This window comes from Peromyscus californicus, unplaced genomic scaffold (genome assembly GCF_007827085.1).
Source record: "Peromyscus californicus insignis strain IS unplaced genomic scaffold, ASM782708v3 Scaffold_20__1_contigs__length_68692818, whole genome shotgun sequence".
In the NCBI taxonomy this organism is placed as follows: Eukaryota; Metazoa; Chordata; class Mammalia; order Rodentia; family Cricetidae; genus Peromyscus; species Peromyscus californicus.
The window spans coordinates 55,871,628-55,898,094 of NW_026294503.1; the positions used below are offsets into that span (position 1 = coordinate 55,871,628).

General features: G+C 39.5%; 1 protein-coding gene across 1 annotated transcript in view; it reads left to right on the plus strand.

Moving 5' to 3' along the window:
* Nucleotides 1-8,520: 8,520 nt before the first annotated feature.
* Nucleotides 8,521-26,467, plus strand: part of CUNH12orf40 (chromosome unknown C12orf40 homolog) — a 44,971-nt gene continuing 27,024 nt past the window's right edge. Inside the window, exon 1 of the mRNA XM_052747380.1 lies at nucleotides 8,521-8,594. Within this exon, the coding sequence (XP_052603340.1) occupies nucleotides 8,521-8,594 (74 nt within the window). The remainder of the gene's footprint in view (nucleotides 8,595-26,467) is intronic.

Below are 26,467 nucleotides of genomic sequence, written 5' to 3' on the forward strand. Positions count from 1 at the left end.
AAAATCTTCTCCCTCCACGGTTGTCACTTCTAGCAATGTTGACCTGACACACTCATATTTGTTTACAAAGTGGCTTTAAAAATTCCCTTGCGTTTTTATTTGGAGGTAATGCAACCCTATAATAAGAATTTAATCAGCTGGGAATTGAGCTGGAATTACATGAGGGAAAAGACTTTTTAAGGGACGCATTGCTTCAAAACATTTTTTCCTCAAGTTTTTCTTTAGGCTTAGAGGTAATCTACTGGCTTCTTCCTAGGGACATTTTTTGCTATTTGATAAAAATCAAGCGTGTTTAAAAAAATTATTCACAATCCTAGTGAAATAGTCAATAGTCAAGCAAAACTTTTCATATTTAAAAACGTGAAGGTCTTTTTTAAAGGCAAAGCAAATGTGGTTTTGCATGATAGACCTTTTTTCTATTCCTTTCTTCTGTCTTCCCAACAACTGACTTGCACTTCTACTTATCCCAAAGATGTGTGTGTGTTCAAGCTAGAACACAGCATGGTAAGTTAGAACTGCCGATTTTAACCTGCTACATGTTATATGACCCTTAAGCTAAGAATCCTTTAATATAGAAGACTGCAAACCTCAGTGCTAGAATATGTGCCCCAATGTTGAGTGATCTTCATTGTTCAGTTAGGCATGAACCAAAGAATTACAATAATTTTTAAAAATAGTATTCTTTTAAGCTCTTTGCTATACAGATATTAATTTTAAGAATCATTATACAGAGGTCATTTGTTTACATTCAACTCAACAGATTTACCAATATATGAGTGAGAAATGCATGCACTCATTTTTGGTATTTGGTCATATTAGCAGCACACTCAATCATGCTATTAAGACTTTCTGGTCTGTCAATGAATGTAACTACAGCATATCTCCTGCACCTAAGGTCCAGGGAACATCAAGGTAGAGGAGCCAGAAGAATGGAAAAGCCAGGGGACCAGAAATTCTGCGGTGAGAGTATGTTTCCTAGAAATAATAGGGAAGCTTTACTCAAGATTCCTAAACAGTATATCTGCTTAAACAGGATCTGAACAGACACAACACCAATAGACATGCTAATGGGGAAGTGGTACTCTCAAGGGGACCCTACCCCTAGACAAAGAACTACAGGCAACTAAGGAGATGAGAGAGAGAGAAAGAGAGGGAGAGAGAGAGAGAGAGAGAGAGAGAGAGAGAGAGAGAGAGAGAGAACTAGTCTTCCCCAGGGATGAGTTCCTTAACTGGTAATCCAATACTAAGTGCTCAGCCCTGAAATCATATACATTCAAGCAACACTAAATGGACACAGCAGGCTTTATTTATATATTTATGCAGGTGTGTGTGTGTGTGTGTGTGTGTGTGTGTGTGTGTGTGTGTAAAACAATAACAATTAAAAAAAGAAGCTATGAATTTGAGAGGCAGTTGGGGACATAGGAGAGAGATAAACTTTGATGGGGATGTAATTATATTTTAATTAAAAAATAAAAAAAAGACTTTCTGGGCTGTTGTGTGGCTTTGTAACAAAGTGCTTGCCTAGCATTCCTGAGGCTTTGAGATTGTTGAGTCACAACACTGGGGAAGGGGTTGATTTTCTAAGCCCACATGTGAAGATCACTGAGTCATAACGGCTACTGAAAAGGATATTTTACTTCTTGGATCATGCTATTGATATGTGGACAATGAGACTGTTTTACATGCATAAAACTGAATCATTTATGTCACATCTCCTGGTAGCTAAACATGGATGGGTTCACTGTAACTGGACAGGACAGGGGCCAGTATATACCCAACTGGGGTACAGGCAAGATGTTCATTCAAGCTGGATGCCTAGGTTATATGGCAGCTGGCCGTGGAAGAAGTAGCTTATATCACTGGCAAACAAGAAGCAGCCGTATCAGAGAAGAGACAGTAAGCAGGAAATCTAGGTGGAAAGAACACTAAAACTATAGATACTATTAGCTCTAGTAGGTAGGTGTGTGGTCTGAATAGGAATGGCCCCCTTAGACTCATGTATTTGAATGCTTGTTCACCAGGGAGTGGTACTGTTAGGAGGTATGGCCATGTTGTGGGAAGTGTCACTGGGGGTGAGCTTTGAGGATTCAAAGCCAGGCCCAGTCCCTCTCTCTTTTTCTGCCACCTTCAGATCTGGATGTAGAACTCTCAGCTTCTTCTCCAGCACCATGTCTGCCTGTGTGCGTGCTGCCATTCTTTCCACCATGATGATAAATGATTTGACCCTCTGAAACTGTAAGCCAACCCCAGTTAAATGTTTTCCTTTATAACAGCTGCCACGGTCATGGAGTCTCTTCACAGCAATAGAAATCCTGACTAAAACAGCAGGCCAGATAATGGATATATTGGTATATAATGGGCTAGTAGAAGCAACCTTTGAATTACAGAGGGAAGAGACTTGCGAGAAGAATTAGGTAATCAAGATAAAAAAAATTGGAATGAGAATTGTGGTACAAGGGAGCTTGAAGGTCAGTTATTAGAATTATGAAAAAAATCAGTGTGTGATTTGACTTAAGAGTGAGCCAGTTTAGCACAGACCTATGATCATTTAAATCCCACTATTATCCTCCACTCTGCACTGCTCCAAATGGGGGAGGGTGGATCCTAAGACTTAAGACTAGGCTCAAGGCTTCAAATAGGGCAAAGGAAGGGTTCTACATGAGGGGAAAGAAGATAGGAAACATGCCACAAAACATTCCAGTCAACAATAGACCACATTTATATATGGTCCTGTGACAACTAAGAACGGAACAATTCCCTATTGCCTATTGACATTGTAGCTTTAAATGCCATAGCATAAAGCATTACTTGTGTATTTGAATCCATGATGTGGTAAAGTGAATTGCTGTGCTCTTGAACATAGTATAACATAAATACCATATACTGGCTTATTATGATAATGTTGCTGGTTCATGTATCTACTATACCATTTTAATTGTTGATTTGCAGGGTACCCCTGACTGTTTAAAATGGCTTATTATAAAACAGTATGCTATGCTATACCAGTGGCAGTTCCATACTTCTCATGTTAATTGTATCTCTTAGTTACATGCATCAAGAGAAAATACAAAATAACTTATTCATTCTAACTAGTTTTGGGCTAATCCACTTTATGTTTGACCTATGATAAAACCATCTAAAATTAACGCTCAAAATTTATTCCCATTGTTAAACAATGCATGGTTACATATTCTTTTAAAGTAAGACATTAAGATTGCTTGTAGTTGGTTGTTTTTACTTTTTGCTCTTTGACTCTTTTGGGGACCTGCCACCCAGCTTCAAGATAAATATACACATGGAGTCTTATTCTTACTTATAAATGCTCACCCTTTGCTTGGCTTATTTCTAGCCAGCTTTTCTTTTTTTTTTTTTTTTTTTTTCGTTTTTCGAGACAGGGTTTCTCTGTGTAGCTTTGCACCTTTCCTGGAACTCACTTGGTAGCCCAGGCTGGCCTCAAACTCACAGAGATCCGCCAGCCTCTGCCTCCCGAGTGCTGGGATTAAAGGCATGCGCCACCACCGCCCGGCATAGCCAGCTTTTCTTAACTTTAATTTTCTTGTCTACCTTTTGCCTCTGGGCTTTTTCCTTTTCTTACTTCTGTGTATCTTACTTTCACTTTTACTCTGTGGCTCGCTGTGTGACTATGTGGCTGTGTGGCTATGTGGTAGCTGGTCCTAAGTGTCCTCCTCTCCTTGTTCTTGCACCTCAATCTTTTCTTCCCAGATTTCTCCTCTTATTTATTCTTTCTTTCTGCCAACCCTGCCTATTCCTTATCCTGCCTTGCTATTGGCTGTTCAGCTCTTTATTAGACCAATCAGGTGTTTTAGACAGGCAAAGTAACACAGCTTCACAGAGTTAAACAAATGCAACATAAAAGAATGCAACACATCTTTGCATCATCAAACAAATGTTCCACAGCATAAATGAATGTAACACATCTCAAACTAGTATTCCATAACAATTGCTAGGAAGTTTCTTTTAATTTTTTATATTGGTAGTAAGCAATTAAAGCAAAGAGAAAGTTAATTTTAGTTTGATTTCCAAACTAGGAGAGAAAAAAGGAACTGAAAAAATTACCAGTTGTTATTGTAGTAAGCATTATTAAATTTCCACTCAAGCTTCTGGATTTTATGAAATTTCATATGGGAAGTATTAATGTTTTTCTCAAGAGGATAAATAATCTGAGAAAAATATTTGACATTAATTTTTATAATTTATAAATGCAGGAGGCTGGAGAGATGGCTAAGCAGTTAGGAGCGCTTGCTGTTCTTGCTGAGGACCTAGGTTCCTAGCACACACATGGTGACTCACACCTATCTGTAACAACAGTTCCAGGGATCCCATGCCTTCTTATGGCCCCTGAGGATATTTAGGCATGAAAGTGGTACACACATACATATGTACAGGGAAAACACCCATCCACACAAATAAAATTTAAAAAAAATTTAAATTGTTTCAAAATGCAATAATTAAACCAATCTGCTCTAAAAAGTGTGATATTCTCATGGATCACCATTATCAAGAGCAGAATTGGAAATTGAATATATATAATGTTTCATAAAGTATGAAACATTTTTCTAATGAAGAGAACTGTATCTATAAATATATGAAGCAGTTTGTCTTTGTTTCCATTATAAATCAGTAGACAATCTTTAGAAATAAAAGATAAATTATTTAAGTTTTAAGAAGTTTAAATGGGATTTTTTCTTCTCAAAAATAATAAGACATATTTTATTTATACCACACTGTTTTCTTGAATTGCCTTCAAACCCAAATGATTACCTAATTGATATGTTGGCCCTTAAATAGTGGTGTTTAAACTCTATGTATCAGTTATAATAGCCTTACTTATTGAAGGCATAAACAACATTGACGATAACATCCTAGGTCAACACTTTAAGTGTGCCTATGTTCCTATGGAGATATCACGTACTGTGAAGGAAAAATGGCAATATCTTGTCTAAGCTTATGTCTCAAGGTTAATCTGTAGCCTGGTTCACACTCCTAGTGCACTCCTGTGATTAAGAGTAAAAGAGGGATTCTAGTCAGGGAGAAGAAATAATTTATCTAGGTTCTCAGGAAACCTTCACTCTCCTCAGGAAACAAGCAAACTTTTTGTGTCCCTTCAAGCAAAAGAAAAAAATCTATTACCTAAAAAGTTTCCCCTTTTAGTTATTCAACAAAGTTTTAGAACATAAATAGGAGATGTAGGTTTATTGTTCCTGCTTTGACTGCATGGTTAACTAAAAATCAACAGGCATTCCATAATTTTTCTGAAATGCTGAATTCACCTGTTTTGATTCAATTACATATACAATGTGGTTTTTATTATAAAAATTAGGATTAATATTCTTAAAGAAGATGTATGTAATTTAGGTACTATTCTTAACAACTTAAGCATTATATTTTGACGCTTTTCTAAAAAAAAAAGTTAACGGCAATTCTAAAAAAAATAATTTGTGCATTATTCGGGACAAGAAACTTCTCATTTTTAACCCAGCCATGACGATTTGGAAGAGGAATGTTTTGTAAAGACTACAAAACCACACAGAAATGAACAGGAAAAAAAATCCATTTTTTTTTTTTTTTTTTTGTTTTGGGACTTTTATTGCTGTTGTTGCTCAGAGAGGAATTTAAAGTCTTAAGACTTTCACGGCTCATCAAAGCTCTGTATAGCTCTTTGGAGGATTCACAAAACGTACACAATAGTTAAGTTAGTTGGGCGTGATGTTTCTTCTCAACAATGCTTTCTAAATATTGAAACTGTACTCCAAATTCGTGCCAAGAACTTGGGTATGGCGTGACAAGTCGGAATGGCAATGTCACCTCCGCGTTCAGATACCTTTAGTGGCCCTTTCCAAGTCCAGCTCGTGAGCTGATGGCCCAGCACAGAACCGGATGGTAAAGCACGGTGGTCGGTGGTCGTGGGCGCCTCACCGGAAGTGCACGGAGGAGGGCCAGGTGCCACACCGGAAGGTGCTCGCACGCAGTGGCCGTCGGGAGAAACCCAGGCTGCTGTCTGGCTAGCGGGGGTGGCTCTCTGTGTGCGAGCTGCGAGGGCCCAGCACCGGAAGCTCTAGAGAGATGAACTGGGTCGGGGGCTCACGGTAAGCTGTGCGCTGGGGTTGAGACCCTGTGGTCCTGGGTACCGCCATCTTCCTAGGCTCCAGGGCGAAGTCACAGCCTTCCCTGGTAGAGGCCCTGATGGAGGCCTCAGCACTGTCCAGGGCCCAAACTACTGTTTTGCACTCTCCACGGGGTTCTCTGAGGGGCCACAGTGGGCGGGGTGAGGTTCCTGCTGTATTTCCTCCATCCTATGCACCCCCTCTTGTGAGGACCCCTGGGCATGGGATACAGTCTACGGGCGAGTTTCAAAACAACCCTATATCCAGTTGTACTTATATATGGCAAGGCAGCAGATCTACTATATTTTCAAATTATAATTTAAAAAACATTTATTATTATTAGTTTTGTTTGTTTGCCTCACTATTGAACCTAGCCTGGCCCGGAGCTCAATAATCCTACTGGTTCAGCTCCTGAAGAGCTGGGTTCACATGCATGTGCTACCTTGCCCAACTCATAGATTGTTTTTTAAAAGACAGTGAAAACTTACCTTGAATAAGGAGGATTTATAATTTATTCTTATATTCATGATTAATAGCATTAATTATTCATTATAAATTCATAATTTATTTTTATATAACTGTAGATTGATATATATGTCTATATGATATATATTTGATATATGTATATATATTATATACATACATATCACAAATTGATCCCAGGTTAGCAGGATATTAATATAAAACACTGAAGAATTTTATAGGTGAAAGATGACTAGTAATTTTAATAGGAGCACCTTTGTTGATTATATTTGCATTGTATTTTAGAAATGTGCGTGTTTTAAAATGCGTGTGATGACTCGTGCCTGTAATTCCCTGTAGAGTGGCCATGGTGAGAGGGTCTCCGCCAGTTTCAGGCCAAAATTACCATCTCAAAAAGCAAAACAGGGCCGTTGAGATGGCTCAGCACACAAAGATGTTTCTCATACAATGCTGATGACCTGAGTTTAATCCCTGGAACCCACATGATAAAAGGAGAGGAATGAGTACAGAAAAATTGTCCTGTGATCTTCACACACAGGATGTGAAGAAGTTCTGTGTGACAGAACTGTCCCTGGGGAGACACAGCACCCAGGCCTTCTTATTCCAGATAGGGAGTTCATGACAGACCAAAGTACAGACAGCACCAAAGTCCAGCTTGGTAAACCAATGAATTTTATTGATGTTTCTTTCAAAAAATATGGGTGAGGGGTTACTTGCAGGAGCAGAACTGACTCAAAGACAGCTGAATCACCAAAGTCCACCCCAGCATAGGTGACAGCTCACAGAAGCTGGGAACCTGGAGCATGCTGCACATCCTGCAGGCAGCTCACAGGTTGGAGAGTGTCCTTTCCAAGTGTCCCAGTCCAATTCTCTTCCAGTCAGCTAGTCTGGTCTGAGAGTCATCGCTTCAGCTTGTCTTGTTCACTGGAGGGGGCGGGGCTAGTGACTGTGGTCAGTTTCCGGTATTTCCTAGCGCTATTTCAAGTTGTTTACCTTGGGCTTAAGGAGGTTCTCTGCTGGATAGTATGTTTCAATCTTGGATAGTATGTTTCAACCTTGGAGGAAATTGCTACAAAACAATGTGGCATGTGCATGTTTACATGCTACGCACAAATAAGTAAACAAACAAACAAATGTAAAACAAAAATCTACCCGGTTATTTTGGCTAGTATTCTAGCACACCTTCACTTTAGAGAAAAGTGGAAATTTACTTCCAGGCTTCACTAGGATATAGTTGATACATGACTATAATGGAATATATTCAAATTTGACTTTCTTTGAAGTGAATATTAATGGCCTGTAACTCCAGCTCCAGGGGATAAACACCCTATTTTGGATTCCACAGGCACCTGCACTCATGTGCACATACACATAATTTAAAATTATATATATATTATGGCAGAAGTTTTAAAGACCTCAGTACTATTAAGTGCAGGTTGCTGGTGGAAGGGTGCAGAAGCAGCGTCCTGAGGGGAACTCAGTCCAAGATTGCTTTTCTCAGCATGAAGTACTGCTATACCTGAGGCATTAATTACCAGGAAGCCTAAACTATACAGCAAATAAATATGGTTACCACTTCTTAGCACTTTGGTACTGATCAGCCATTAAGAGAGTAAAAGTAAACCCACACGGATACATTGCAGAGGAAATGTAAAAGAGTTGAAGTACTAAGATCCAAGAGGGCTGCAGGATTGTTCCATGAGTAAAGGAGCTTGCTGTCAAGCCTTATGGCCAGAGTTTGATCATTGCACTCCATACAGAAGAGGGAGACAACTGACTGCTGAAGTTGTCCTTTGACCTCTCATTGCATAAATGTTCACACATACATACAAACACACATACACAAACACAAATATGTTAATTTTTTAAAAAAGAATTAGTATGCAATCTTAAATGCACCTTTCTTGGAAAGATGGGGCTCTATAAGGTGAAGCCCTATACTGATTATGAACAAATGAGTATCTCCTGTGTCTACTGTGAGAGCAGGCAAGAGTAGATAGGGTCAGCTGGGCTCGGGACTCTAATCATCTAAAGGGCCTCAGCCTGAGACAATACTTTTGGTAAGCAATGGGAGCCAATTAAAGCTGCTGCAGCATCGAATTTTTAATTCCTATCTCAAACTGTCTTGAGTCCTTGGTTACTAGGGGGCTGTTTTAGTTCAAAAATTTGAGAACTGTTAGCAACTTAACATTTTGATAAATGACTAGAGAACAATTACAATATTCCTTTAGAACAACCCCAGAGCATTCTAAATTAATTCAACAAGAACAGTTTTACATGCATGACTGTTAACCAGACAGGGGGATTAAATACATGTAAATTTTTGACCTCACGAAGCAACTTATGATAGCATATTGAGTTTGGAATTATGTAAATCTAGATATTAGTATAAACTTAAATAATCAAAATATGTAACAAGTATTGTTTTAAATATAAGAACCTTGTAAAGTATATGGGGAACTGAAGCATAGTTTAGTATTAAGTGATTTGCTAGTAAGTAGTAGTTGGGTATTAGTTCAATGTGCCTAATCAGTCAGATATGTTGCGTAGAAGGATGAATACTGTAAACATTGCACAAATAGTGGTCGAAATTCAAAGCCAAGAAACTGGAAGTTACTAAGCCTTAAAGGACCTCAATATTGTGTAGGATAAGTGCCCACTGAAGCAATCAAACAGAGGTTCTTAACGCTGAAGGGAAGATAAATATATGGTGAGATTGAAGACCTAGTTTTTAGCAAGATTCCTAAAAGAAATGGGTTGGGAGGGGAGGTACTTGTTTAAAAAAAACTTGAAAGGAATGTTTGGAAGATAATTGGTGGATCTGCATTAAGATGATTTCACAATAAAGAGCTATGTCCTTTTTTGTTACATGAATGAAGCAGGGTACAATAAGTGTGTTTTTTGGTAGAGGTCATCTGATAGCATATACTCATTGGAAACAATGTTCTCTTATACAGAAATGATACAGTAAGTTTTATTGCAGAATTGCTTGATGGAACATCGTCACAGTAGCTGAAAGGTCTTCACAATTGTCTCATTTAAAACAAACTTGACATTTGACCTTTAAGAGCTCTTTGGTTTAGGAATTCTATCAGTCCCACATTTTATGAGGGCAAGAGCCTGTAGCTAGAGAAGTAAGCCCTTCCCCTTAAATTATTTACCTTGTTGGATTTAGTGTTTTAGTTTTTGGTGTCTTTACCAGATGTAACAATTCATTTTAAACAAAATCTCAAGTGTAAATTGATTAAGCCCCAATAAATTTGTGTGTATGGACAATAGTTTCAAATTCCTGTGGACTTAATAGTCCACAGCAATGCCATAATATTTTATTTGAAATTAAAAATAATTACATCATTTTCCTCCTTTACTTTATTCCCCCAATCATTCCCACATACCCCCTTGTTCTCTCTCAAATTCATGACCTCTGTTTCTTTAATTGTTCATATATATGTATGATTTTATATATATATAAAATCAAATATATATATATATATATATAAAATCAACTGATGAAAGGGTAATGAAAATGTAAGACATTTTCTTTTATGAAATCTCAGGCAAATGGCTAGAACTAGGAAAGATGGTACTGAATGAAGTAAAGTAGATCCCAAAGACAAATGTCACATATTCTCTTTCATCCATCTCCTAGCTCACAATTCAGATGTGAGTGTAACCTGGAGTAACCGCAGAAACCAGGAGAGTAAGAAGGGACCTTGGGGTGTGGGGAGCAACAGGAGGGAAATAGCAGGGTACAGGTGATTTGAGGAGAGGATGGGACAATAGAGGGACTTTAATTAGGGAGGGGAGGAGATAATGAAGGAGAGAGGAGGGTAAAACAGCAGTGAAGATGTCTGAAAGGAATCGTTAGCCACCTAATATTTCATATAATACACATAGGTGTGTGTATAATATACACATATGGTTTAAATGAAAAATATTTCTGGGCTGACAATGTTTGTCCGAGAACTATAAACGATCTAACAAAAAGACCCAACACCAGGTCTGAGAAGCCCCCGCTTTGAGTTGTTGGTCAGGGGAACCCAAGAGAATCCCCAAACATTATAGGCTATTGCTGTTGCTTTTGGTTGCCTCTTAGAGGTGGAGGGTAAGTCCCCATTTCTGAAGACACTATGCACTTAGGACACTGGGCCAGAAGGACACAAGCTGGATCTGTCCTGAGAGCCTCTTCCTTGAGGACTAGCTTCAGAAGGTGCTATGTAAACCTCCAAAGGAGAGAAGCAACATTTAACTTTTGTGCAGTATTTAGATGAAGCTTGGGCAAAAATCAATCTTTAAAACAAATCTAGATGTTGTTGAGACTCAGCTATCCGAGTAGTTACGCTGATCACACATACTTTTGTTATTGAAGCCAGTCCTAAATTCTATGACGAACAAAGCAATAACTTAAGAGAACGCCATTGATTTTTAAAAAAGGATTGCACTTTGGCCTTAGAGATTTTAATAGCCTTTTTATCATCATGTATATCATATCCAAATCTCATCTTTTACCTTATATAACCTACTTAGAACTTTGTGACCTTCTTGGGCTTCCAAGCTTTGTCTTTATCTTTCCCATTCTAGAAATATATAACCATCTTACTTTAGGACAAATCTTTGTTTACTAAAAGTATCTTCATTTTTCTAATATTTACATCTCTTACTTACTGGTTCTCATTTACTTTATTGTCTTTCTTAATACCACAAGACATAGTGACATTGACAAATTTACTAACTTTTTTGGAGTCTGGTGACATTACACAGAATCCAGAACATTTGTTCTTAATGTACAAATATGTTCATATGAATCTAGCCACCTGCTGTGTTGTGTGTTGGAATCAGGTATTGACAAGAGACAGAAAAGTTCTTTTCCAACCTCATAGTGCTGTCAGAGAGGGGAGATTTTATTATGAAGAACCACCATCTGATACCTTAAATTTGATAAGGTCATGGGTGTACGGTAGTAAGTACCCATGGTCGTGGAGAATCATGCTGACTAAAGAATGTGCCTTGACAAATGTCATAACTTGAAATACTCCCTTGATAGACTTAGTGTAGCAGGAATCTTAAAGAGTCTTATTAATAAAATCAAACCTGAGCCAGGTATTGGGGTGAACTGGAACTTAGGGATGGCCAATGTTTTAAAACTCTGTACCCACAATCAGCATGTATCTGTAAGTGGAAGCAGACAATCTGAAAAATTAACAAGTAAGTGTCCTATCTCCTACAAAAAGACAATACTATGAATGATATTTCCCTGTAGAGGCCATCTCCCCCCACCCCCAATCACCCAGTTTACATTTAGGCAAAGCTCAAGAGTGCAGAACAATATAAAGTGTGTTATTTCAAGGTCTGTGGGTCAAATGAGTGATGGATAGTTATCCATCTATTGTATCAAAAGGAGATATTAGAATGTCTTCTGCTCTCTCCTTTTCCCCCTACACCAGCACATCCCCTGATAATCCCATTATTTCTCCTCTTCTCATTAGTGAGTGTTAGAGAGGTCAACAAGAGCCACACTCACTGACATGACCCTGAAATCTATGTTGTCTCCCTTCATAGTGAACATGAGGGTCAGTGAAGCTTTTCAGGTAGAGCCATCCTTACCCACATGGCTATTACCACCTATGACATTGATGAGTTCTTCCTATGTTTTTCCAGGCTAACTTAAACAAATCAGTAGGAAAAAAAAAGCATGGAATACATCTGAGAAACAAATCAATAGATCTGGGAATTAACAGTAGCGTGCATTTGTCAATTCTAGAGTTACTTTGGTTGATGAGAACCAAAAACCACATGTTCCCTCCATTTCTGAAGAAACCTTAGCAAGGATTAAGATTCCTGACCAGAGAGGGTCAGGACCCACAAGCTGCTTTGATTGGTAGGGGTCAAGCTTTACTTTTTTTTTTTTTTTTAATTCAAACCTATAATTGTCTCAGATAGGTCATAAATTTCCTTTCTGTAAGGATCTGGAATGACTGAAATGAAATTATGAAAGAAAACTGTTTATTCTGGCTACATTGTGTTGAAGGCACATGGCTGCAGGGACCAGGTAATACATTATGTAAAGTAATGTCTCAAAACCAAAAGAATTCGCCAAGGAAGTTTGGCCTTACTTCCACAGTCTGATACAGAAAATGCATTGATCTTATCACATAGCAATAGGGACGCTCAGAAAACATTACATGAGAGTAGCTACAGCTTAATAAAAAGAAACATGAGTTAGGTTAGCATGGATAGAGCAGTAGACAGAAGTAGACATGGAGCAGGAAAAAGTAAGTTGTCTAGGTCTGAAGTAACAGGGAACCAAAAGCAGCAAGGAATTTCATGGTCTGTACTTGGAGGGGAATTCCAAAAGACTTACCACCAGCTATAACTGGAAACACTAAGGATGCCACCTAGATTTTGTTTTGCTCTCCATTTGGATTCTAGGTATAAGCTGCTGGGACAATTGCCCATTAAAGAACTAGAAGGGGCAGGGAAGTTCATTCATCATGCATTCATGCTGCTCCTGCAATGAAAGCTTATGAAGGAACTGAGGAGAAAGAGTTCCACTGTATCATTTTGCTTCATGGCCGATGGTGAGGGCGTCATGGACTGAGTAAGACCAGAGGGTCTGTGCCCCTTTCCATATCAGCTTAACAGTTGGTCAATCAAATCACATCCATCAAGTCCCTTAAAAATGAAGTTGTAAAAAAACAGCTAACGCTGACTTAAGGCTTTAGCAGCTTTGTGTGAAAAAGGAAAACTGGGGACTCTGGGATCAGGCACTTAGCTGTAAGCATAGCACATACTTAGTGCCATCAATTTTGCTCAGGGGTCTGTGTGCCCAACCTTGATAAACTGTTTCTTCTCTTCCTCTCTCTAAATATAAGCAGATGTCTGTCTGTCTCCAGGGGAATGGTGATAGCGCAAAGAAGAGGGATCTCGGTGCCCATGAAGAGAAGAGAGGAAATGAGACTTAGTGCTTTTTGTATCTCACCATGTGATTATGTCTCACCATTGGCTATAGGTACATTGAAAAATACCAAGAGAAAATGGCATTATATGTGCACACCATGTCCTACCCTTATCCCCAAGAAAGTCTGGGAGTGGAGGAAAACAGATGCTCTTTTTTAATTCCCAGAAGACAGTATCAAGGCAAAGGATTTATATACTTAGGCAAAACTGAGAGATAATGCTTGGAGAGTGAATTATCCCCAAAGGTGTCTTAGCCAAAGAGCCAACCATTTCAGTTCTGAACCCCTCGAAGAGGTAACTGTCTACAAGCAGGAGTGTTCCCTTTGCTTCTAACAGGACAGAGACTTAGTAATAGTAGACATAGTCAGGGTTGACCCCAAAGTAATTTTAGGTTCTTCTTTAACTAGTAGGATTCTAAAGTCAGAGCCCCAAGATGTGCACCCCAGCTCTGTGCCACGGAGTGTGCTTTTAGTTAGGTGCCCTCTGGGCTGTGGAAGTTTCTGAGTAAGAACTCCCAAGGCCACTCTTCATTCAGTGGAATAAAATTGGATTGGTGTGTTTAGTTGGGTTAGGGCCAAGGCTGCAGCAGATGTAAGAGTGCACTTTTAGTTGGTTAAATGAGGACCTTTGTTCTGAAGTGTCTGACTTATTAGCTTCTATTTAAACAATATGACCAGGTCAAGTTTATAAAAGAAAGTGTTTAACAGCTTTAGAGGGCTAGAGTCTGTGACAGTGGACACATGGTAGCAGGAACAGTTGAGAGCTCACATCTTGATCCACAAACAGGAGACTAAGAGAGAACACTAGTAATCAGTCTTTTGAAATCTCAAAGCCTACCCACAGTGACATACCTTCTCTAACAAGACCACGTCTCCTAATCCTTTCTAAACAGTTCTACCAACTGGGGAGCAAATATTCAAACATATGAGACTATGGGGTCAATCTCAATCACACTACCACAGGCTTTATGATGAGCTTCCAGGATGTGGTCATGCATGAGGTGAGACTTTGCATCAATGCATCTGCTTTGGTGATACCCACAGTCCTGTAAATAACCCTTCACCCATCCCCTGGAAGGAAGGTCAATAAACTCATTTATTCTCCAAGGTGGATTTTGGTGAGTTTGCTCCTTTGCCCTATTGTTGGTGCCCTGTCTGGTTGAATAGAATTCCCCAGCTCTGGGCTTATGACAAGACCTACAGACCCAGTATAAATCTCTCTGTAGGATTCTTAAGATACAAGCAGGTTTTAACAAATACAGGAGAATCGAGATAACTTCTTGTATTTTGTTTGACCATAATGGGTTAAAGCTAGAAATCAACAAGAAAAGCTATAGAACGTGCATAAACATAGAGATTAAAAAATACACCATTTAGCCGGGCGGTGGTGGCGCACGCCTTTAATCCCAGCACTCAGGAGGCAGAGCCAGGCGGATCTCTGTGAGTTCGAGGCCAGCCTGGGCTACCAAGTGAGTTCCAGGAGAGGCGCAAAGCTACACAGAGAAACCCTGTCTCGAAAAAACCAAAAAAAAAAAAAAAAATACACCATTTAATGATGAATGTGATTGACAAAATAAAAAAAACCTAAAATTTCCTAGGATCAAGCAGTTCTGAGAGGAAGTTTATTTACAAATGCCTACATTAAAAAGAAACAGAAATCTCAAAAAATAAACCTTAGGGTTTTAGAAAAACAAGAACAAGCCAAACACAAAAGTAGTCAATGAAAAGAAATATGAAGATCAGGACAGTTAGAGGGTAACCAACCACTTTCCAAATCTGTTTACAGAAAGTTGCATGGACTTCAGAGAAGGATGTTATATTCTTCAGTGTTTTCATGGAGTGGTCTGTAGATGTCTGTTAGGACCGTTGATCCATGGTGTCACTTCCCTTATATGTTTCTCTGGGTTTTTGTTTGTTTGTTTTCTTTTTGGTTGTTATAGTTGTTGGCATGGCCTGTTTGTTGATGAGAGTTGGGTAATGCAGTCACCCACTATTATTGTGTCAGGGTTAATCTGTGACTTCATTTCTAATGTGATTTGGTGTATGGAATTGGGTGTACCCATTTTGGTACATTGTATATACTCAGACTTGTAACATCCTCTTGAGCACTTATTCCTTTGATAGTGTGGCATGATTAGTTTTAGCTTGAAGTCTATTTTGCCAGCTATTAGCACAGTGACATTTTCTCATTTCCTAGTTGTACTTGGAATACCTTTTCCATTTTTAACACCATGGCAGTGTCAGTTTTTGATGATAAGGTATGTTTATTGGAGACACAAGGAGATGATTCTGTTTTTTTTTTGATACAGTTTGCTTGTCTGTGTCTTTTGAATTGGGACTTAATATCTTAAATGAGTTATTGAAAGATTCATTTTTCTATCATTTTGATAGTTTACTGTTTTATTTGATCTAGGAATAAATTCATATTTCTTCTGACTTAATGATACTGTGAATATCCTGAAATAAACTTCCATATTAGAATGTCACTCACATTCTAACATCCTTTCCAGTGTGGACGTGGGTAGTTTGTGTTTATGAGAATAGCCTGTAGTTGTGAAATAGTGTTTCTGTGTTAAAATAGGAGTTATTTTAAATAGGTTCTACATTCCAACTATCTCAGATTTCTTCTGTATTGGTTTTTATAGTTTTTCCCCCTAGTTCCTTTCTTTTGTAGTTCATCCATTGCCACAAGCCTTTTTGGCTTATTAAGAGATGTACTTAAAGACACAGCATTCTGACATTTACCATTGCTATTCCTGACACATCAGGATGACCTGCTTTAGTTTTGTGGAAAGCCAATGTAAGTACTTTTTCTAGGCTAGATGCTGTCTTGAATCTTAATAAGTCCATTAGCTAGTAATGTTACCTTTTGATCTTTTAGGCTAAATATTGTTTCAGGGTAACACAAGTTTTGAAGTGTTATTTTCCAGTTACTAGTTAAGGCTCTTAATTTGATTTATGTTTTCCAACATTAATTGTACTAGTAAAATTTAGAAGATCTTGACATTCTGAAACAATTTGTTTTGCATGCCACCAGGCCCTTCAGAAAGTAAGCTAAACTGAAAATCAAAGAGCAAAACCAAACTGAAGGAACCATTTTAGACTGATGATGTAAGATATTTGTGTGATGTCCACAGTATTTAATTACTAATATAGTTTTGGTATCTGTCTACTGAAATGTAGATTTTACAACTTTGTATCTTTTAAAACATTTCTTTAACAATCATATTGTTTTGTGTCTTTAATTTTAAGAGGAATGTCTCTTGAGAATTTTTTTAAACTTTTTCTTCTTAGAATAAAAGAGGGCAGAGATTCTTATATGGATGTCTGACATCAGCATGTTTTCCTTCTCACCTGTCCTTAATTCACTTTTCCCTTCTTTTCTTTCTACCCCTTAACTCATTTTATTTTGAAATTCTAATATAATTATAATACATCTCTCTTCCCTTTCCTTCCTTCAAACCCTCTCATTTTCCATTTATATATGTATGTGTATATTCATATATATTCCTAAATATTACCTGCTCAGTCTGTATAATGTTCCTAATATGTGGTGTTTTCAGTGCTCACCATTTGGCACCGGACAACCAATTAATGTGTTCTTCTCCAGAGGAAACTGTTTCTCCCACTCCTGGCATTCCTGAATTGCCTGTAGTTCTCTGTATGGCTGAGGCCTCCTGTATTTTTCCATCCACTTTGGCAGGCCCATTGATGTCTTCCTTGTTCAGCTTATGTTCAGGCAGTCATGTAAGAGAGACTTTATGGCTGTAACTTCAGACATTACTCAGAGACACGACTTTGCAGCAAACTCCCTGGTCCTCTGGATTTTCAATCTTTCTGCTCCCTCTTCAGCAACGTTCCCTGAGCCTTAGGTGCAGGAGTCTTTTGTAGATATATCCACTGGGACTGACTGGGCTCCACTACTCTGCATTTTGGTTGGTTGTAGTTTTCTGTGGTGATCTCTGTATTTGCAAAGAAGAGTTTCCTTGATGAAGGGAGAGGACTACACTTATCTGAGGATACAAGGACAAATCTTAAGATTGTTGTTAGGGATTATGCTTGTTTAGTAAAGTAGTGTTTATAGATTCTCTTCCAGTAACCATGACTTCACTGGCAACTTAGCTAGGTTTCCAGCACAAGGTGTGGTATTCCTCTGTTGACAGTGTCTTAAATCCAACTAGAGAGCTGTTGGTTACTGCCAAGGTATGTGTGCCACTTATGCACCTATAGTGCCATTCTGGCCATTGATGTGGTTCATAGGTGCCCAAACTGGGTAGGACTTTTGCTTACATCCCTTCTTTGGATGTTTGCATGGTGCCTTCTGGTACCATGAAAGTTAGTCCGCAGGGAGGAGGCCTTGGGGTTAATTCTAGCTCAGGGCTCTCTGAGCCCTGTTTCAGAAGCACATAATATGTGCAGCAGTCTGGACTTACTTTCCACCTCTGAGGGCAACCAAGACAACAGCAACAGGTTGTATGTTTTGAGGGTCTCTTGGACAGTCCTGGCCAACAACTCAAAAGAGGGTTTCTGGCATTTGGGGGGTTTATAGGTTGTTCTTTGGCTTTTAGGGGGTAGTATTGTCCACCCAGATGAGAAAAGTTCATTATAACTGTTTGTGTATATTTATGCATAGAATTACATGTGTTATATGGTTTTCTTTTCTTCTTCTTTTTTAAAAAGATAAATAGCTAAAAGTATGTTTCCTTATGCCTTTTTAGACTTTGTTGTTTTACCTTCCTATCTACTTCCTCTCTATTTGCTTCCCTGTCCACTCCCTAGAAAGCCCCCTCTTCCCATATCTCCTATCAGACCACTTGTACCCACTGTTCCCCTCTGTCTCGGTGCACTTTCTTCTGTATTTACCTTCTGCCCTGTCCCTAAAGAGCCCATCGTTCTCATTTCTATCTATTTATCTGCAAAGTTCATGATTTCACTTTTACAGCTGAACAGTATTCTGTAGTATATATGTACCACATTTTATTTATCATTTGCTGTTTGAAGGACATTTAGATTGTTTCTATTTCCTAGCTATTGTGAATAGAGTAGCAATGAGCATATATGAGCAAGTGTCTGGGGAGTAGGATGTGAAGTCCTTTGGGAATATGCTATGGGGTGGTATACCTGGTTCACATGTAGATTGACTTTTAGCATCCCACCAATAGTGAATGAGGGCTCCCTTTCCCCACATCCAGTGTTTGCTGTCAGTTGTCTTGGTGATCTTATCATTCTGACTGGGATAAGATGAAATCTCAGAGTTGTAGTTTCCTAATTGCTGGGGACAATAAACATTTTTTTGAGATATTTCTTAGTCATTCTTCTTTCCTTTGAGAATTCTATAAGGATAATATGTCTATATTTCCATTGAGAATGAATAAACTATATCTTGTTCTTTGAATATGTTATGACATACTGATTTCTATTTAAGTATGTAGCTGTAATGGCAGCTAACAGTGCTTAGGTAAATTGTCATTAAATAAGAGATTATTATCTATTTCTTTAAAAATCAATTTTCCAGAATAGCATAGTAATTAATGTTAAAAAGATGAGCCCATTCCTACTCCCAGCCTACCTCCAAGCCTCTGGTAATTTAAATTTCAACACAAAAGTTAGAAAATCTTACAGAAGTTATTTTTTTGTAAAATGTACATAAATTTAAGTAGTCAATTAATATATGAAACTACATTTGAAAATGTTAAAAACTTTTGAACATGAAAATATAGGAAAAGTAATAAGAATAGTGTGTGTGTGCACATATACATATATTTATATCTACATACAACTTTAATTGGCTATATGAATTCTTGAGCTGAAAGAATAAAAAGTTACATGGGCCCTACTATGAAAGTTACAGATCTAAAGTCAGTCTGACCTTGGCTTTATGTCAAGGCTTCTTAAGATTTTTCTACTCTCAACTCCTTTTTGTCAGAAAAGTTTATATGACCCCAGTTACATCAACACATAAAATAGGTAAGTTGGACATTTGCTGGTAATAAATCATAAAGAAATTATTTGAAAACAATTATTTGGTAGATATACAATTTTACCATTTATTAAAGATAAAGACAAATTTGCATACAAGAGATAAAGAAGTATTGGTTAATTCTTACTTTAAGAATATCTTGCCTTCATTGATACCACGGGATGAAGAATATCTCAAACATTCTTCAGAGTTATTTGATAATGTGAGTTCATAATTTTCCATGCTGAGACTGCTACTTCACATATATAGGTAGTACAAACTTGTAGAAAAATGCTTTTGGCAATTTCAGAAATTGTTGGAAATTCTGTTTTAATCTCAATTTAAAATTCTTTGAGTGATTTTTTTTTTTTTTTTTTTTTTTTGGTTTTTTCGAGACAGGGTTTCTCTGTGTAGCTTTACGCCTTTCCTGGATCTCGCGCTATAGACCAGGCTGGCCTCGAACTCACAGAGATCCGCCTGCCTCTGCCTCCCGAGTGCTGGGATTAAAGGCGTGCGCCACCACCGCCCGGCGAGTGATTTTTTTTAATGAAATTAACCGGAAACTCAAATATGAATTAAAATTTATATGTATTTATGTATTGTGTGAGCATACACTCATGTGCATGCATGTTTATGCCAGGGAGTACAAGTGGAGGTCAGAGGACAACTTGCAGGAGTGTGTCCTCTCCTTCCACCATACAGGTTCCAAGGATCCAACTCAGGTCATTGGGTTTGGCAGCAAGTATTGTTACCTACATCTTTGAAATAAAGTATTTAAAAAATGTAATTCAATATATATGTATTAGTCAGGGTTCTCTAGAGCAGTGTTTCTCAGCCTGTCGTTCGCAACCCCTTTGGCAAACCTCTCTCTAAAAATATTTACATTACGATTCATCACAGTAGCAAAATTACAGTAATAAAATAGCAACAAAAATAATTTTATGGTTGGAGGTCACCACAGCATGAGGAACTGTATTAAAGGGTCGCAGCATTAGGAAGGTTGAAAACCACTACACTGAAGGATCTCCTGCACTGCAGAGACAACCATTCTTACCTCCATTGTAGAGAAGCAATCCAATTTCCTGTGGTCATCTTGACCAATCACCCCTCCTGACACTGTTACTCCTTTCTTACCGTGTTGGCTTAAGGACATCAGAAGCTCCAAGTGCCCAGGGGGAAGTCTGAGCTTCCAGTTCAATGGAATGTTTGTTGTGTCTTTTGGCAGGAACATTCTCCACTTTGGAACCAAAATTTCTAGTCCAGCAGAACTTAAGGTCGCAGGAAAAGGAAGGACACAGTTTTCCAAGTGGGTCACTAGGGGTGATAATGAGTGGAACATTTACTTTTCCCACCCCTTGATTCCTGGACCTGTGGATCCTGGCTGTGGGAGAAACTGTACCATATATTGGACACTGATTCCACACATATACTATCTTCTGAAGGACCCTGCTCCAGTCCTCCATCCTGTTGCCACTGTAACTGTGTCTTCAAAAGTCCATTCTATCTTTCTGTCAGGCCAGCTGCTTCAAGACGGTGGGGAACATGGTAAGACCAGTGGATTCCATGATCACAGGGCCACTGTCTCACTTCTCTGACTGTGAAGTGAGTTCCTTGGTTAGAAGACATACTGCATGGTATACCATGACAGTGAATAAGGCATTCTGTAAGTCCACAGATGGTAGTTTTGGCAGAAGCATTACATGCAGGAAAGGCCAATCCATGACCAGAATGAGTATCTACTCGAGTAAGAACAAAGTATTGTCCTTCCAATGAAGGAAGTGGTCCAATGGAGTCAACCTGCCACCAGGTCGCTGACTGGTCACCCTGAGGAATGGTGCCATATCTGGGGCTCTGAGTTGATCTCTGCTGTTGGCAGACCTGTCATTCAGCAGCAGCTGTAGCCAGGTCAGCCTTGGTGACTAGCAGTCCATGTAGTCAAGCCCGTGGATAATCTCCATCTTTGCCACCATGGCTTCATTGTTCATGGGTCCATTGGACAATGGCAGGGATGGCTGGGGACAGAGGCTGACTGTCCATAGACTACATCATCCTATCTACTTAATTACTGAACTCCTCTGCTGTTGAAGTCACTTTTGATAAGCATTTACATGGGCACAGGTAGCTTCACATTATTCACCTATTTGCAGAGATCTAGCCACATACATCTTTCCCAGATGTCTTTCTCACCAATTTTTTAATCATACTCTTTCCAAGTCCTGACCAACTAGCTAGTCCATTGGCTACAACTCATAAACCAGTGGACAGTTGCACATACAGTCATTTCTCCTTCCAAACAAAATGTACGGCCATGTGTTCTGCCCAAAGTTCTGCCCACTGTGAATATTTTCCTTCACTGGTGTCTTTCAACATTGTCCCAGAATAGGCTTCAATGCTGTATTGAATAGCTGTCCATTTCTGGGTGGTGCCTATATAATGTGCACAACCATCAGTAAACCAGGCCCTAGTCTTCTCTTTCCCAATCAGCTGATCATAGGGCACACCCCAAGAGGCTGTAGGTGCATTTGTAACAGGAGTAGAAACTATAGGTATTTGGGCAACTTCTTCATGTACTTGCTTGTGCCTTCAGGACCTGCTCAGGCCCAATCATGTATATACCACTTCCATTTGATAATGGATTGTTACTGTGCAAATCCAATTTTGTGGCTTGGTGGGTTAGATTATACCTAGCTTGTGACAGGCAGCTCAGGTCACATGGTAACTTGGTGGCCCATTGTCAAATGTTTAGTTTCTACTAAGGCCCAAAAGCAGGCCAAGAGCTAGCTCTCAAAGGGAGAATTAGTTGTTAGCAGATGATGGTAGACCCTTGCTCCAAAATTCCAGGCCTGCCAAAGGCTGCAGATAGCATTCCTATCTGCTACTGACACCTCAAGTACCATTGAGTCTGCTGGATCATGTAGTCCAAGTGGTAGAGCAGCCTGCACAGTAGCCTGGACCTGTTGAAGAGCCTTTTCCTGTTGCAGGCCCCACTCAAAGGTAGCAGCTTTCTGAGACATTTGGTATGTGGATCAGAGTAACACACCCAAGTGAGGTATGTGCTGTCTCCAGAATCTGAATAGGTCAACTAACAGTTGTACTTTTCTCGGTGGTGGGAGGAGTAAGATGCAATAACTTATCCTTCACTTTAGAAGGAATATTTCCACATGTCCCTCACCACTGGATTCCTAAGAATTTCACTGAGGTAGAAGGTTCTTGAATTTTGGTTGGATTTATTTCCCATCTTCTGATGTACATATGTATTACCAATGAGTTCAAAGTGGTTGTTACCTCCCGTTCACTTGGTTCAATTAGCATGATGTTATCAATATAGTGTACCAATGTAAAATTTTGTGGAAGAGACAGATGATCAAGATCCCTTCAAACTCAGTTATGACACAGGGCTGGAGAGTTAATATATCCTCAAGGTAAAATTGTGAAGGTATGCTGTTGGCCTTGCCAACTGAAAATTGCTTCTTATAGACAGGCACTGAGAAAAAGGCATTTGATAGATCAATAGCTGCATTCCATGTGTCAGGACACGTGTTGACCTGCTCAAGTAAGAACACCACATCTGGTACAGCAGCTACAGATAGAGTCACTACTTAATTAAGTTTTTGATAATCAACTGTAATTCTTCATGATCCATCCTCCTTCTGTACTGGCCAGAGAGGAGAGAGTTAAGGGGAGGTGTAGTGGAACCCATCACCCTGCATTTTTCAAGTCCTTGTTGGTGGCACTAATTTCTGCAGTTCCTCCTGGGATGTGATATTGTCTTTGATTCACTATCTTCCTTGATAGAAGATACTCCAATGGCATCCATTTGGCATTTTCAATCATAATAGCCCTCACCTCACAGGTTAGGGAACCAGTGTGAGAATTCTGCCATCTTCTTAGCATATCTATCCCAGTTATACATTCTGGAACTGGGGAAATAGCTATAGGATGAATTTGGGGACTCCTGGACTCACCGTGAGTTGGATTTCATCCAAAACTCCATTGATCACCTGGCTTTCATAAGCAGCCACTTTAATTGGAAGGCCACAATGCTTCTTGGGGTCTCCCGGAATCATCCCCACTTCTGAACCAGTATACACTAGACCCTAGAAAGTCTGATTGTTTCCTGCCCCCAGTGTACAGTTGCCTTTGTAAAAGGTCTTAGGCCCCTCTGGGAAAGGACTAGAGAAAGACTAACCATAAAAATCTTAAGTATTTTATCATGGTCCGTCCTCGGTGGAACCTGGCCATCCCTTCATTCAAGGGCTTCTAGATCTTCAAATGGCTCAAGTCTGGAAATTGGTTCACAGGCTAAGATTCCTTTTCGCCATGATCCAATGGAGTCTTTCTTTAATTTGTTTGGGATTTTTTCTGCTTCTATAGATCAAACAGAAACACAGTAGGCTTCTAAAAAATATATTCCATATTTGGAAACACCATGATTGATTAGCCAGTACCAAAGGTCCATATGAGTCATGGCACCATAAAATCCACTTTGCCTGTGCTGACCATTACAGGTCAGGCCATTATGAACATTGCTTTACGTATGCCGCCTATTACGAAACTATGATCACTTTACATCAGGTGACAGTGCTGTCACCTGGTCCCTGCTACCTCAGGGCCCAGTTTAACCCATTGCATTTAATCTAGCCAAGTGAGCAGCAGCATCTCCAACCCTAAGGTCTGCCACAAAGAAAAGGGTGACAACAAAACTCTTCACATGTTCTGGTGCCTGTGTCATGATTTTGCATGTTACAGCATTAGTGAAGGGCGTGTCTCCTAGACCTTCCCATTGTGGAGAATTAGATCTTATACAGTGCACCCACTCTAGCATTGCAAGTCCCTGAGCCTTAAAATCCCTTCATCAACACTAAGTCGAGGGGTATCAGGCATCTCCAGCTCCTCTTCAGTAGGCCATCTTTTGACAAATGCTTTAGCCAACCATCCAAATAAACTTTTGAGACCTTTCTAAATGTGTGAACTTCTGTATTAAAACTTCCATATAAAAACATAGAATCTCCACTCAGGGGGCCAATATCAATAAACTCAGCTTGATCCAGTTTTATGTTCCTTCCTCCATTATCCCACACCCTTCAAATCCAATCCCACACATATTTCCCAGAGATCTACTTGAATAAATTAGCACACTCATTAAGCTCTTTAGTAGGGTGGTGTACCTACTCATGGACTACACCTTCTGTGTTCCCTCTAGGAGCCTGCCTAGCCTTTAGTCTGGTTCTAGGCCTAAAGACGGCTGTTAGTGAACTCTGAGGGACATCACTTTTGTCTTGCCTGGCATCTCCTTCAGGGAAAGTCACTTCTGCTTTATCAGACAACAAAGGATTATTTTTCCCAGTCACGGGCAGAAAAGGCAATATTTCACGGAGTGGGAGTACATCTGCTGATGGTGGGGAGACTTTTGCATGTGAGAGAAACCCTTGAGAATCTGTGGGTTCAAAGTTTTCAGCTTCAATAGGGTCCTCCCACACATCTCCATCCCAGTTAATGTCTTTACTTTATCTGACACCCTCTGAGGCTGGGACTTGAATTTTTGAATCCCCTAGGTGATGGTATGGGGAGGTGTGGGATCTGTGGATATGATTAAATTGTAAGAGCTTAACCTTCATGATTATGATCCTGCTTTTACAAAAGACGTTCCAGAGAACTAGCCCATCCCTTTCCTGTGTGAACAAATATGTAAAGTCTTCATCTGTGAACCAGAAGATGGGCATCCATTAGGTGTGCATCTGAGTATTTTGACTGTAGTCTGTACAGCTGCCGGAACTGAGAGAAATTCTGTTGTTAGAGTTAGTATATTATCTTTCTTGCTTATCATAAAGGTCACAGCTGACACAGACCTGTAACTAAAGCCAGATTGTGAAGAGAGAAGTGTGACACATTTACTCAGTTTCACATGACCCAGGAAGCTTCAGAAACGAAGACCCAAATCCTAGGGAACACCATTCATTCCTATGCTCAAGTTTGATGAAGAGTTGACACCCATGAAGACGAGTGATTGGACACAAAAAGGCTGACTTAATAATAACAGAGAATAGAAACCTGTAAGGCCTATCACTCAAGATTCTTCTTGGACTCTCTATGTAGCATTCTTTCCTGTCAGGTATGAGGCAAGACCCCTTGTAAATTGAGTGTGAATTCCATAGTCTATATCAAACAAGAGAGATCAGAAAGTTTCTTTGATAGCCAGCTCTTACATAAAACTCTAAGTTTATTTCTAGACTCTATGGTTGACTGTATAGAAGAAGGTTCTAGTTTCATGATCTGTGGTGAAGAAGAATTTCAGTTTCTGTGATCCACTGTGTGGAAGAGATGACAGTAAAAGGAATGCAGGCAGGAGAAGGTCAGAGGAAAACCTTTCTCCTGAGTATTGCTCTCCTCAAAGTGCTCTCAACTATCTGGCGGGGGTATTTTATTACAGCAACTTAAACTGACTCAGTAGGGAGGATTTCCTTCTTTCCTCTGCCCTCTGCAGTGCCGAGTGTCCAAGTCAGGGCTGTGTGGGTGCTAGGCAGGCAGGCGTTCTACCAGTGAGCTGAAGTTTCAGAGAGTTTTTTTTTTTTTCCTTCAAGACAGGGTTTCTCTATGTAGCTTTGCACCTTTCTTGGAACTCACTTGGTAGCCCAGGCTGGCCTCAAACTCACAGAGATCCGCCTGTCTCTGCCTCTCGAGTGCTGGGATTAAAGGTGTGCGCCACCACCGCCTGGCTAGACCTTGATGTTTTTAGAGTCATGTTCCTGCCATGTTGCTCAGAGTACTTCTGAACAACTCTGTAGGATAAAGTGACCTCAAACTCATGGTCTTCCTGCCTCAGTAGCCAATGATTGGAATTATAGGTGTGTGCCATATGCCTAGTGCTGAGATAACTGGTATATTAATGCAGTCGGAGTTGCTCTAGCAAATACTCCACAGTTCCTTAGAACCTGAGGAGATTG